The 15,000-nt window shown below is 43.5% G+C and overlaps 1 protein-coding gene across 1 annotated transcript in view; it reads left to right on the forward strand.

Annotated features, from left to right (window-relative positions):
* Positions 1 to 15,000, forward strand: part of LOC121699803 (rho GTPase-activating protein 23-like) — a gene marked incomplete at its 3' end in the record, with an annotated part of 122,733 nt that overhangs the window by 105,605 nt on the left and 2,128 nt on the right. Inside the window, exons 21-23 of the mRNA XM_042082237.1 lie at positions 10,597 to 10,722; positions 10,820 to 10,861; positions 10,986 to 11,079. Of these exons, the coding sequence (XP_041938171.1) occupies positions 10,597 to 10,722; positions 10,820 to 10,861; positions 10,986 to 11,079 (262 nt within the window). The remainder of the gene's footprint in view (positions 1 to 10,596; positions 10,723 to 10,819; positions 10,862 to 10,985; positions 11,080 to 15,000) is intronic.

Raw genomic sequence — 15,000 nt, forward strand, 5'->3', positions numbered from 1 at the left:
ATGTGTGTGTGTGTGTGTGTATGTGTATATATATATATATAAGTCAAAGTCTGCTTTATTGTCAATTTCTTCACATGTCAAGACATACAAAGAGATCGAAATTACGTTTCCTACTATCCCACGGTGGAGACAAGACATATTTTACCAATTTAGTCCACACACAAACATAAGATTCAAGTAAACAATATAAAAAGTAAACTAGATGTACCGCAGAGCGCTACAAAATATGACCGCCGCCCAGTCCAGCACATTTTTTCCACAAAAATAAATCACGCTGAAATGCCTATATGATTCTAACTGTCTTATGCATTATCCACACTCAATTCTCACTGGTATCTGCTAGACAACAAGTACCAAAACATGATTAGTTCATAGATTTCACATGTAAAATTCATTTTATACAACCCCACCCCCATCTTGCCTGTTCATAATTCTGAGAAATTCTTGAATTGTGTGCATGTGTGCGTGTACACGTTTATGTTTATGTGTGTGGGTGTGTGTGTGTGTGCTTGTGTGTTTGCCTGCGTATGTGTGTTTGTGCATATGCATGCGTGCGTACATATGTCTACTGTGTGAGTATGTGTCATACGTATGATTACTGTGAATGTATTTGTATGCGTGTGTATCAGTTTATGCACATGTGTGCACATGGAATGGGTTAACATGACCCCTGGAGGCAAACATATGGAAAAAATTGGTCATCCTAGGCCCTACGGTTCTCAAGATATTCACTGTGTCTGCCCTACCCTCCTTTCGGGGGGTCCAGTCCAGCGGGGGGGCTACAGATCAAAACAAAAAATGATGGTTCCATGCTATCCATATGGGGTTACATGCCCACCAAGTTTCGTGTACCCCAGTCTTTCAGTGTCCCGGGAATCCTTGTTGGTGTACGGTCACTAAATGTACACATAAATTATTTTATTGTAAGGCCCCCCATGAACAAAAGTCCACAAAACTTGGCATGCATTCGGAGGGTATCATAATGATCCTACACTTTCAATTTCGTGCAGTTTTGACCATGTCAGCCAGAGATATTGTGATGAAAACACCTAGTTTTTTGCTTTTTAACTAGGTGGCGCTATACATGAAATAAGTGGTAATGGGATGGGTTGACATGCCCCCTTAAGACCAACATACAAAAAAAAGGTGGACCTCCTAGGCCCTACGGTTCTCGAGATATTCACAGAAAACTTTCTCCGGCCACCTACAGGCCAGTTGGTGTATAGTAACATAAACTAATTTATTGTGTGGCCCCCCATTAACGGAATTCCACGAAACTTGGCGTGCATTCAGAGGGTGTCATAATGATCCTACACTTCCAATTTCGTGCAGTTTTAACTATGTTAGGTCACAGATACCTGCGATTACAACACCTCATTTTTACTTTTTTTGTGTTTAACTAGGTGGCGCTATACATGAAATGAGTGGTTATGGAATGGGTTGACATGGCCCCTTGAGATCAAAATACAAAAAAAATGGTCCTCCTAAAACTTACGGTTCTCGAGATATTCACAGAAAACTGTGTCTGCCCTACCCTCCTTTTGGGGGGTGCAGTCCAGCGGGGGGGCTACAGATCAAAAACGAAAAACGATGGTTCCATGCTATCCATGTGGGGTTACATGCCCACCAAGTTTCGTCTACCCCGGTCTTTCAGTGTCCCGGGAATCCTTGATGGAAATTTGGACATGCGAAAAAGAAAAAAGAAAAAAATCTGACTAAACCTATATGCTTCGCTGCGCGGCGGTCATAATAAGAAGGCACATACAATGAAGAAATAAGAGCAGCAAAATTTGGGTTGAAATTGTGCAATTGTGCATACAGTAGACAGTCCATATAATACAATATAATACGACAGGGCGGACCGGACCCCGACGCGCAGCGGAGGAGTCTTATTCCGCCCTGAAGGGACCTATTTCCCGACAATGACCGGGCGTTCTATACATTATCCCGCTTATTACACGGCTACCCACTAAAGCAATCAACACCGGCAACAAAATATTGATTTAACAATAATTTTAATGATTGAAAGGTGATTGCCGCTTCCACGCAAAAATAAGGGGGGGGGATGCTAAATAGGTCGTTAAATAGCCTAATGGCAACGTTCGAAAGAACACCCTATTTATTATTGAAGTTGAACTGAACATTGTCATTTATAGTAAAATGGGACAATGAGAATACAGCAACAGCTGTTAGCCTGATGTTTAAAATGTCAACTCAGTTAGGCTATGTAGTTATGGCTCACCGGATTTGCTGCCATTGCCAGGATGAGAGGAGAGGACTTTGCTCCACTTTTCTCTCTCTGTCAGTGATGGAGTCCAGTAGCTCCTCAGACTCCCCTCACATCTGTGCCCAGTCACAGACATTATTTCGTCACTCTCCAGACCAGCCTGAGACAGGAGTTGGACAGCTGTGCTGCGCAGGCTATGGTTTGTATATTTCCGGGAGAGACCCGCTGCCTGGCTGATTTGGGGTAACATTTGCCCAAGGTAATTATGACCCATGGGTTCCCGAGAGTACCATACAGCTTCTTGGTTTAGTATCAGCTGGTCCTTTTTGAGAGGGTGCAGGTAGAAAGATGTGGTGTCAGGGAGCAGGGTGTCTCGTAAAAAAAGAAATGGCGCCTGGAAAACCCTACACAGACTTCACTACAAACTTTAGCAAACTGGTTTAAAAATAATTTAATAGCCAGAAATATGCCTGCCCTGCCCTAATAAAGAAATATTTGGTTAACTGCGAGTGAATCCCGTTTGCAGCCGTAGAAAGAAACGCAGGACAAATTAAACATTCTGGTTTTCTCCGAGTGCAACGATGATAGACAGACATCATTTGGACAAAATATAGAGCATATTAACCTCCGTTGCTCAGCCAAATGCCTTCCTGTTACGTCCTGTTATCACGGAGTTACAGGCGATAAACGATTTTTGATGGTCACAAGTTTACTTCATTAGCGGTTTATTTTTTTGATTATTAAAGAGTGTTTTTCATTTAAAGGTTTGACTTCGTGCTTATTCAGTAGAGCATTTAGTGCTCTTCCCAATCCCAGACGTTCACATTGCATGTTTGTTTGTAATGGATGCAACCGCGAGATACGCTTGTCATAGGCGCCGATACCGTGGATGCTCCGTCTCTCGGGCACCCACTGAAAACATCGAGCACCCACGTGTGCCAGCTTACAGTCCCGGCTAAATTTACATTCATTTAAAATCAAACATCGCAGTTTATGTTAACCCTTTAGGCGCCAGAGGTTTTTTTCCGAAACGATACATTTTGACATCTTCATTTCAAAAGGCTATATCTTAAAAGTGATAAGAGATAGAGACTTTCTGTAAATTAGAGAAATATTAAGGATGACCCAAAGTTTATGTAGAGATTAAATGTTTATATCTAATTTGCATATTATGACGTCATATGGTGGCGGCCATCTTGGATTATAGAATTTTCATGAAAAGTCGCATGTTTGAATGATAAAATGCACCACTTCTTTTCCCCCAAAATGTCCCTCACCTTCTGTATGCTATATTGCACAATACTGAATGCTCAGGTAAATAGTAAGTAGTGAACAAACTGTGTAAATCATTACTAATAAATGGCAGAAACAAACCAAATGCATGTAGCGGTAGACTGGCCTTTTGCTGTAGAGATTTTCCATTTACTACATACAGTAGGCACTCTGATTCCATGTATGGGGCACATATATATTATTCAGATGACACACAAACACAAGTAGACAAGACCTGTTTAGTTCAAAAGCTCATTTGCCACGGCAAGGCACAGATTAGGAGTGAGATGACGAGACAAGACAAGAGACAATGTTAGTATTTTCTTTTTGTTGTTTTTGTTGATGTTTTTTTGTTTTTTTTCTTAGCTGACAAAGACACACACATCACAAGGACATGAACACACAAAAAGGAACACATAGTGTATGTCCTAAATGATCAGGGAAATAGATAGCAAATCAACAGTGTAAATCATTACTAATAAATGGCTGACATTCTTTTTTTTATGTAGCAGGCCTTTTGCTGTAGAGATAATGACTACAATTCCCTATCCATACAGGGCCGACATTCCCATCATCTTGTGATAGACTATGCATGACCTAATGTGTGTGTGTGGGAGAGGGAGAGGGAGAGAGAGAGGGAGAGAGCGTGTCACCACCTCCACCATGCGAGCAGCATGGCCAGATCTGCCTTGCGCGCCGAGTGGAGAGAATTTGCGCAGCTCGGACTAGGCCTACTGTCATTCTCATTGCGACTCCCCACACTGCTACTACGTTCCCCCCTGTTCCCCAACTGTCCTATGAGCACTTCGACCTCGTCTAACATACCCAGTGGCATTAGACAAAGGCTCCACCACGTTACCGTCGCCGCGATTGTGGAGAGGCACACGTTCAGAAGACAGAAGCTAGCGCTATGGATATTAGGCTACCTCCAGCCTCGCCAAACCACTAACACCCTGCTAACTTCCCGATGAACACTCCGAACCCGTGAAACATTATTCCCACCAGTGACATTGGGCAAACGATTCAACGTTTGTGCTTGGTGTAAGCTAAACTATGGAGTAAACTCTCACTTTGTCCAGCTGCATCATTGCAAGGCAGGGACGCATCTGAAGCCTCACTAAACGAATCACCGTCATTTTCTGAAGGCAGATATTCCCCTTCAGAATCAGGGTCCGCGAATAGAAGACCCAACACTTCATTTCAGGTAAACTTTTTTGATGCCATTAGACGATAATCTAATGCAAATACTCGCTGACGTTGACAATATTGCTCTGATAAAGTAGCTCACATGCACACTAGCTCCGGTATTGCACGCACTGATTCACTGCAGCTGTAGCGCGAAAGTTTTGTTTAAAGCATGACTTTTTTTCGACTCAGGGATGACGTATGACTTGTCTGCCATCTAGTGGAGTGGAGGTCGAACGAAATATGACACCCTATTTGACTAAATCGGCCGTTTTATTCAGTACCGCATCTTGTCGACTAAAGACGACTGTGGCGCCTAGAGGGTTAAATTCAGCATCTCTCATAATGTGATTGGATATGTTGCTGTCAATTCCCTACTCCATATACTAACCACCAATGAGAGCGTCTCTCGTATGAAAATTCCTGACACTTCCCACCTTAAGAATTAACGCAAGGCTTTGTCGTTTCTTCAGCCCCGAATGTTTGTATATAGCCCTGAATATCATTTTAAAAGTAGTCTGACAAAGCTTATTGTTTTGTGACACAGCTAAACACTGGTACCTTATAGAACGTCTATAACATAGCCTAGGTGGTCGCAACTCACAAAAGTAAAGCAGATAGAAAGAACTCACGCAAATCTAGCCTACAACACGCAGACAGCTTCATGCGCAGGGGAGAGAGCGTGCGCGCACACAGGTGCTTTATGATTGTTGCCTTCTGATGGTATCTTGCTAATTCACTGAACTGCATTAGGTGACACAAATGGTATTGCCTTTATCTTATAACTCCTTGTCTGAGCGACTACCAGGCCTATGGTTTTTAAAAGTCAGATGTTCCCTGACAAAGACATTCGAAAATTAAGAATGTTTATTGACTTGAAAAATACACAAATTTTTGCAAACTCCCTTCAACCCTTGAAGACATTGCGGTCTGGTGCGCTATGTAGATCGTTTCTCGTACCATTTAATTTCTCAGAATTTAGGTCTACTAGGCCTACAATAATGTCATCACCAAATACATCTTTTATTTTTAGTTGATCAACCACAAAGAGTAGCATAGGCCTACTGTGCACAGTGCACTGACGACTGTAGCAGCCCAACGTAACCAGTTGTTGTAGATGAGAGGCAACCCCTTGTTTCAGATAGCCTGGACAACATGTTACCTGGGTGTTGCCTACATTATTAATTAATGGCCTACAATAGTTAATTGATTCACGTAACATATTAGTTGGCTCAAAGAGTAGGGAATCAGGATGGAGAGAGTCATGCGTGTGTTGCTTTTGCGGGATCGAATCCAGTTTAATGCTAGTTTTCAAAACATATATTTTTTACATGTCTTTTGTCCGAGTGGCTGTAATGTAGCCGAGCGCTCATGGCGTATAAAAAGCGACTTCAAACCGCCTAAAACAACTTGTTTGTGAATGTCTGACAACTGCTGCAGCGCATGCACGCGCAAGGAAACCAGTAGGTGGAGAAACCAGAAGGCACACAACACCGGAACGATTTTAAGGCTATTTCGCATAGGCTACTCAATGGTGCTATTTCACACGCATTATAGCGACCCCCACTCACCGGGGTTAGTGGAAGGTGTTAATAGACGATTGGCGTAGCCTACAGTGGACTAGGGCTGTCAAAATTGCTCAAAAATGACTTTCGAATATCCCCTCTAAAATAAACACATGTATTCGAATATATTGGAATATCTAGGCTATATTATTTGCGCATTATGTCAGTGATGCGCATCATGTCATCTGTTTTTAACTTTTTGTATGGTTATTGCTTGACAGGGGGGATCCCAAGCAGCTTTCAGCCATAAGGCATTTCCTAATTCACCTGACACTGATATTCAAAATGTTGAAACTATTTCGGCATAGCCTATAAGCAGTTTAATTAAATGTAATGTTAGTTGTAAACAAACGGGCTACTTGGTGAGGCTTGGCCTCACAGATGCGCTCGTGCCTTAAATGGCAATACAAATCTTCACGATAGGCCTATTAACTGACCGCCCGATTCACGTTGGCTGGGGGGCAGGGGGGGCCATCATTTGTTCCCAATGGTCTATGAATTGTTAACCCGGCCCTGCCCCCAACGAACGCAACTTTCCACCTCTGAGATAGCTGAAAAGAAGTCTAGAGGACTCCTAACTCACTAGACCTACTTACTGTAGGCTGCGCAAACCACAAGCCTGCATTCGAGGCAGGCCTTCTGTTGAAGAATTTTATATAAATCCTGCGCTAACAGTAATCCTCCTACCCCCGCTACCACAGCTGTGGATAGTGTGGCATGCTCACGCTTTATGCCTCCTTCTTGCAAACTAGGCCTATAGCCGAAACCATTTACGTCTTCAAAAAATAACAACTTGCCAGATATGCCTTCATATCTTTGGGCTTCATTCAGCATTTTGTTCTTCCACTGGAAATGACTCCATTTGCTGCCTGCTGCATCCTTTCTGTTTGTATTGTTTAGAAAATGTTTGACGTTTTGAGTTAATGCATTAAACATTGTTTGCTGGTAACCAGCCACAAATAGCCTACAGATTCTTGCGTGCGTTCTCTCCAAAATCTGCCCGTTCTATAGGCTATCCAAGTGCATAATTCTGCGGCATAAAGCAGATGTATTTGTGTATTGTACAGAAAAATAAAAATAACCTGTCAAGCAGTCAATTGACTACATTGCAGTCAATAAGTAGTGCAAATTATGAAACCAAAACGTGGGTCATAGTTGTCTAAGCCTCTGCTGTGAGGCCAAACCCATGAACAAAGACGCATTGATATCTGCAATAGTTTTTTTTTTTTTGGCGAAACAAGCTCACAGCCGAACAAGTGATACTGAAGGGAGAGGCAACTGGCATGTGATCTCCCCACGGGCCAATGGATGTACAAGTTTTCTCCTGTGCCTACGATATTTAATCCAGTGTTTTGTCAAGTTGCAAAATGCTATTCGTTTTAACGAATTTTTATGATAGTATGAAGTATTTTTTGTATAGGGTACTATCTTAATTGCTTTATACTCAATACTTGACCAATGGCTATTGCATCTGTCTATTGAAAGTGAGAATGTGGCATGTGATATACTGTGTAGGCTTCATAAAATAAAATAAACAGATTGCTAATGGCCTACAAGCTGATCTGGGGGGCGTTTCCCGTACAACTACGGAGGTTAGCTTTTTACTAACAGTATGCATCGTTCAACTAACCAACATGTAAGTTACGACTGTTTCCCAAAACTGTCGTACTTACATAGTACTGTAAGTTTGGACCATGATAGTTTCCAAACTTCAGTAGTCTGGACTAAGGTGGTTAATGACGTTTAGTAGCACGTGAACGGGCACCTGCACATACTTCTGTGGCGCATTGCATTAAGGCCGGCAGATGACAGCCGCCGTTGCACAGCAGTTACCAATCCCCTGTCCAAGAGTTCGAATCTGGGTTAAGACGTTGACAACAATATTGACATCGTTGTTTACCTTTTAAGTTTATCTTTTGTGAATCAGCCTTCTTGGCTTGGTTTAAGTAAACTAACAAGGACCCCCCCCCCCCCCCCCCCCCTCCATGAAAATCAAAGGCTACATATTCTCAGCTGACTCGTCAAAAAGTGCGCACCACCTTATTATTATCTGCAAGTGTGTGACTTTTACTTATGTGCACATGGCTGCAAATTGACTTTTAATTTATGTATTTTCTGCCTTGGGCATTTTAAAATATGGATGTATGGTGGTCAGAAGTGTAAATATCAATTAGAAACCTAAATATATTTATAATTATTAATTTGCAAACAAATAACTGGCATCAGTGACGTCTTTGACATGAAGATCCCTGGAACTATGCTTCTAGCATTCTACCACAGGTCGAGAGGTGTAGTTGTAACTTCACAACTTTACGATAGTGGTTGCGAACGTTCGTTGCTACTATGGTTTTGGGAAACAGTAACGTAGTGGAACGATGCATTGGACTATGTAAGTTCCAAATATGAATGTAATTCTGTGGCATAAAGCAGATGTATTTGTTTATTGTACAGAAAAATAAAAATGACATGTCAAGCAGTCAATTGACTACATTGCAGTCAAGAAGTAGGGCAAATTAATTTACGAAACCAAAACGTGGGTCATCGTTGTCTAAGCCTCTATTGCGTAGCCTGTTAAAAACGTCGCCAGATAGTATTAAATCGGCAACAACATTGTTTTCTGCAGAAGCCTACCCCAAGGCTACAGATTAATTCTGAACAGTTATTTCTCTACTGGCTCAATTATCACACCACTGTTTTGATTTGCGTAGTTGCGTTAACCCCAACACTGACAATAATGTAGACAGCAAATTTCGATTTCGATTTTCGTTACCACCGTTTAGTCAAGCCTTAAGCCATACCCAAGTAGCCTAAATCGAGGTAATGTTTAATTATGCATGATTTATTTTGTTATTGAATTCGTAGGCTGCGATTACTCTCGGCAACAATTATGTTTAATGGTAGATCCTGCTTTTTCAGAAGGGACCGCAGGCAGAGCGATGTACAGTGGTAGAGCGACGCACAGTGGCTGAAAGTGGTACTAAAGCTTCACGCAGCTTCATGCCTCGTAATGCGCGAATGAAGTGGTCATTTGAAAGCGACGCCCACTGTATGTGAGAGTGATATATTCGTTGCCATTCTCGTCTTTCTTTAGAAGGAAAGAGTCTTGAGTGAGGTCCCGATTGCCCTCTCTGCCTCGTCTTGCCAGATGTAGCTGTACATCAAACCACACCCTCCTGACGAGTCCACGAGCTGTGTTGGGAGAGAGCACATCTGGGTTGCTGAGCAGCAGTTGGAGGTCTTTTGTCGAGATGGGGGGGTGATGCTGGCTGACGTCTTTGCCCTTTTTCCGTAGATCTTTAACTACAGATTTGAAAACATCGTTGCTTAATTTGAACGTGGCACAGTTCATTATATCAAGGGTTGTGAAATGTCGAGATAATTGCCATGTAACTCGCAATTGAGTAGGTCTTTCCGTTGGCATTTTGCACCGATGGATAAAAAGAACGCAGCACCTGATTGAGACTCTGCATTATAATCAGCAAAGTCTACCGACATTTTTTCCCCACTAACCAGTCTTTGAAAACTGACATGGCCCATACCGTGGTCCGTTTGGTATTGATTTCATGTCGGTTCTCTCATAGACATGGTCTCATGGTCTCTGTCTCTGTCGTCCAGATGTGGGTGTTGTTTCACTTCTTTGCCTTCCTCTGTGTTGTTTTCTTTTCTTAACTGGTGAAGACAACTCAGCCTTCATCCAAGAATGGAAATCTGGGTAATCTCCAAGAATATTAACTAATATTTAACTAATATTAAACTCATCCATTGCGCCGGATGTATTGGAAGTTTGTCCGTTACAAAGTATCTGCAGGTCAAGTCGCGTAGCTTAGCAACGGAGTATTCTAAAGTGATAAGTGGCCGGACTACTTGCGCAGTAATATGAAAGACGTGAAATAGAAGCACAAAGCCCATTTTCCTTGACAGCGGTCTGTAATACTTAGCAACGGTCTGTTATTCAGAATTAGCAGACCGCCGAACGTTGGGAAGGCCCATTCAAGTGAATGGAGCATTCTGCAGCATTATGAAGAGCCATGTAATAAATATATATATGTGTGTGTGTGTAGATGGAGGCCTGTAACCTATATATATGTGTGTGTGTGTGTGTAGATGGAGGCCCGTAACCTATATATATATGTGTGTGTGTGTGTGTGTATGTAGATGGAGGCCCGTAACCTATATATATATGTGTGTGTGTGTGTAGATGGAGGCCTGTAACCTATATATATGTGTGTGTGTGTGTGTGTGTCGATGGAGGCCCGTGACCTATATATATATGTGTGTGTGTGTGTGTGTGTGTGTAGATGGAGGCCCGTAACCTATATATATATGTGTGTGTGTGTGTGTGTGTAGATGGAGGCCCGTAACCTAGCCCTTGTGTTCGGTCCCACACTGGTGCGCACGTCGGAGGACAGCATGACGGACATGGTGACCCACATGCCTGACCGCTACAAGATCGTGGAGACCCTCCTCCAGCACGTGAGACCCGCCCTCCTCAGCCCCACACCCAATCACAGACAAGCTCTCACATATGCTGCTCCCCTATTGGTAGGTCTAATGTCTATCTTCTCCACAGCAAGAATGGTTCTTCAGTGAGGAGCCAGAGAAAGAGGAGAAAGTAAGCTTGCTGCCGCCCAATCAGATCTCTCCATTCACACAACCCACCCAATCAGATCTCTCTAACCTCCTGCCCCACCCAATCAGATCGCTCTAACCTCCTGCCCCACTTGTGTCTCTCCCAGACACCTGTGGACTCCGAGGACATCCAAGCAGCCCCCAACATCGACCACCTGCTCTCCAACATCGGCCGCACAGCAAACCTGGGAGACACTTCAGGTAACTCTAAATGTAACCCTCAGGTAGAATGGCTAGGGGTCAGGGGTCAAATGACTCAGGGATGATCAGGGATGCATACAACGCGCTTTTCAGTGCCTCCCACTTTTTCACGTCAGTTAAAGCCCTCCTTACACTGACAGACTTTGGAAAGATTTGCAAAGTTTTGGAAAAGATTTTTGAAAGACAGTCTCAGACACTCTCACATCTAAAGACAAGTAGTAGAGTTTTAAGTCACTATGATTTTGCAATGACTAGGGATCTTGCAGGGTCACTATTTACAAGACTGCAACTAGATTCCTTTAAAATATTACCCATCGTGCAATAGATAAACAGGAACTGAAATGATTCATGACATCCCTAACCGATATAGAATTGTTCTGTCACGTGGAAGAGCCGACTAAATATGAATAAGAAATGACAAATATTGTAAGAATAACAAATAATTATAGGCTACAGCTGTCGCCTATACTTTACCCCTTCCTGTTCGGTGTTGGAGAGAGGTCACTATTGGTTTTTATAGTTCACGTCACTATTTGCATGAGCCACGACTAGAAAGACTTGCGATAATATCAAACATGTTTGATATTGTCGTAACGGCAAAACTAGAAAAGGACTCGCTCCTTACACTTAACGATCTAGTTGACGGGAGCGCGCCGCGATTCCAGTACAACTCCCATGATTTCTGTCCAACTTTATTTAGTCGCCGACTGTGAAAACAGACAAAATCGTACAATGTAAGGCCGCCATAATGCGCAAGATGATGCCTACCAGCATGTAGCCCCTGACCCCCCACCCTCTCCACTTGCCAAACAGACAAGGGAGAAAAAGCTAATTATCATCATTTGCAAATTGGTAATGACGGTTAAAAGTGATTAGGGGAGAGGCGAGAGACACGTATGGAGCACAGCTGAAGATGCACTGTCACGAGATATAAGCAACTCCTCTGCAGGATAAATGTTGTTTTATTCAGTCATTTGAGCAATATTAGGGTAAGTGTTGATTTTTCCAGCTTATGTTTTCGATGGTAACCAATTGTCAGTCATTAGTGAAAGTAACTGCATATAACTGTCTTGTCGTTGACTGACACCTTGGTGAAGTTAGTTTCACTTTGCCAATGAGATCAAATAATAGACGAGTGCAAATGCGTGAAGGCTATGCTAGGTTTTAGTAAAGCATGGTTTAAGAATGACTATTCCATACGGTCTCGCAAGCAGCCTCCTTCAAATGCGCCGTTGAATGCCAAAATACCGATGCATTTATTTGACATATTGCGCTTTGCGCCGTTAAAGGGAATGACAGATGTCATTCTCATTGGTTTAAAATGATGTTACGCCCCAAACACACCCATATGACTGATTAAAAGACCTAGGAACACCTTGTTGCGCCATGCGCTCCACGTTTGATAACGAAACCCCTCCCAATGTGGACTGGACATCCTACTAAATTTGAATAAGCTTTTGACGAGTGGCGATGCGTCATTACCAATTTGCAAATGATGGTGAATAACTACTCATCATGAGATGTACAGTATTTCGTAATATCTTTATTCTAATTATGTTTCCCATTGTAATCGTGCAATTTGTAATGTTTTGCATGGACGTGCGCTGGTGTGCGTTCATGAATGATAGAAGGATGGTGCGTGCACCTGCCAATATGACTGTTGACATGCGCTCTTAAAATAGCATATGAACAACTCGCCATAGACTTCTGACCAGGTGTACAATAGCGATTTTTAGACAATGCGCCAGGCCCCTACCTAGCTTGTTAATTGCCACACCCCTGGGCGCATTGTTTAAAAAATAAACGTGCAACATAACGAATTAAACTTTGCGCGGGTGAATAACGCCACGCCACGCGCCAGTGTGCAAAATACAGCCCAATGTAGCTTTAAAAATACAGCCCAATGTAGCTTTAAAAAGCCAAAGAAATGACCTTCATCTGCAAAGATGTCTAGGGCCATCTGTGTGCCATCTTGACTAATCAGGCAACCTGAAGGTCGCAATACTAATAGCTGGAAACCTGAAGGTCGCAATACTAATAGCTGGAAACCTGAAGGTCGCAATACTAATAGCTGGTAAACTTGGCGCAGGGTGGTGTAGCAAGCCAAAACACAAACTCAAAATATAAACAGTATTTGCGGACCGTAAAAAGTGTGAGAGTTTAAATTGTGAATATCCAGGCTTCAGTGAAGTTAGTATTTGAAAATAACATGTTTCCTTAATCTAAAAATTATGGTCATTATATAATTTATTACAAACAAGTCTTAAATATAGCACCTTTAAATGAGTCTGGATAGGGGTTAAAATGACTCTTGAATAGGGGTTATGGGTTAAAATGACAGGATAGAGGTTATGGGTTAAAATGACTCTTGAATAGGAATTATGGGTTAAAATGACTCTTGAATAGGGATTATGGGTTAAAATGATTGGATAGAGGTAAAACTGAGTCTGGATAAAATGGGGGTTATTATGGGGTGTTGCACTGCACTTCCCTCCTCTGTTGCTCCTCTTCCTCCTCCTCCTCCTCACACACTCCTCTGTTGCTCCTCCTCCTCCTCCTCACACACTCCTCTGTTGCTCCTCCTCCTCCTCACACACTCCTCTGTTGCTCCTCCTCCTCACACACTCCTCTGTTGCTCCTCCTCCTCCTCACACACTCCTCTGTTGCTCCTCCTCCTCCTCACACACTCCTCACACACTCCTCTGTTGCTCTTCCTCCTCCTCCTCCTCACACACTCCTCTGTTGCTCCTCGTCCTCCTCACACACTCCTCTGTTGCGCCGCCTCCTCCTCACACACTCCTCTGTTGCTCCTCCTCCTCCTCACACACTCCTCTGTTGCTCCTCCTCCTCCTCACACACTCCTCTGTTGCTCCTCCTCCTCCTCACACACTCCTCTGTTGCGCCGCCTCCTCCTCACACACTCCTCTGTTGCTCCTCCTCCTCCTCCTCCTCACACACTCCTCTGTTGCTCCTCCTCCTCACACACTCCTCTGTTGCGCCGCCTCCTCCTCACACACTCCTCTGTTGCTCCTCCTCCTCCTCCTCCTCACACACTCCTCTGTTGCTCCTCCTCCTCACACACTCCTCGGTTGCTCCTCCTCCTCCTCCTCCTCCTCCTCCTCCTCACACACTCCTCTGTTGCTCCTCCTCCTCCTCCTCCTCCTCCTCCTCACACACTCCTCGGTTGCTCCTCCTCCTCCTCCTCCTCACACACTCCTCTGTTGCTCCTCCTCCTCCTCCTCCTCCTCCTCCTCCTCACACACTCCTCTGTTGCGCCGCCTCTTTGTTGCTCCTCCTCCTCACACACTCCTCGGTTGCTCCTCCTCCTCACACACTCCTCACACACTCCTCGGTTGCTCCTCTCTGATGTCACACTCTCTCACACACTCTTGCTCCTCCTCTCTGATGTCACACTCTCTCTTACACTCTTTTCTTGCCGCTGGATGCAGCAGAGTCTGTGGAGGACACACAGCGGTAGGATATCAGCATCTCTGTGTGAAAGAGGAGGGAGGGTGTGTGAGAGAATGTGTGTGTCTGAGAGAGTGTATGTGTGAGAGTGTAAGACACTATAAAACTAATTTCAGACATATAATGAACTATTTTCAGACATACAATAGTTTCAGACATACGATGAACTAATTTGCGGATATAGACGGGCAGAATGTGCACAGTATTTAACCCTAGAGTAACCATAACCTCTAACCCTAGAAATCCCCTCATCTGACACTATCGCCCCCTAGTGCTAAGTCCAGGTGGTAAACGTATAAAGCATAGATAAGCAAAAAGATTAATACACAACAAAGTGAAGTCACACCAACACACGCACGGGAGGATTCACACCTAGCGAGGGGCTGTGTTGATGACTTATAATAAAATGCTCCGGTGTGGTGTGAAGCATTTAAATGTCAGGTCAATGCAGAA

This window comes from Alosa sapidissima, chromosome 24 (assembly GCF_018492685.1).
Source record: "Alosa sapidissima isolate fAloSap1 chromosome 24, fAloSap1.pri, whole genome shotgun sequence".
NCBI lineage: Eukaryota > Metazoa > Chordata > Actinopteri > Clupeiformes > Clupeidae > Alosa > Alosa sapidissima.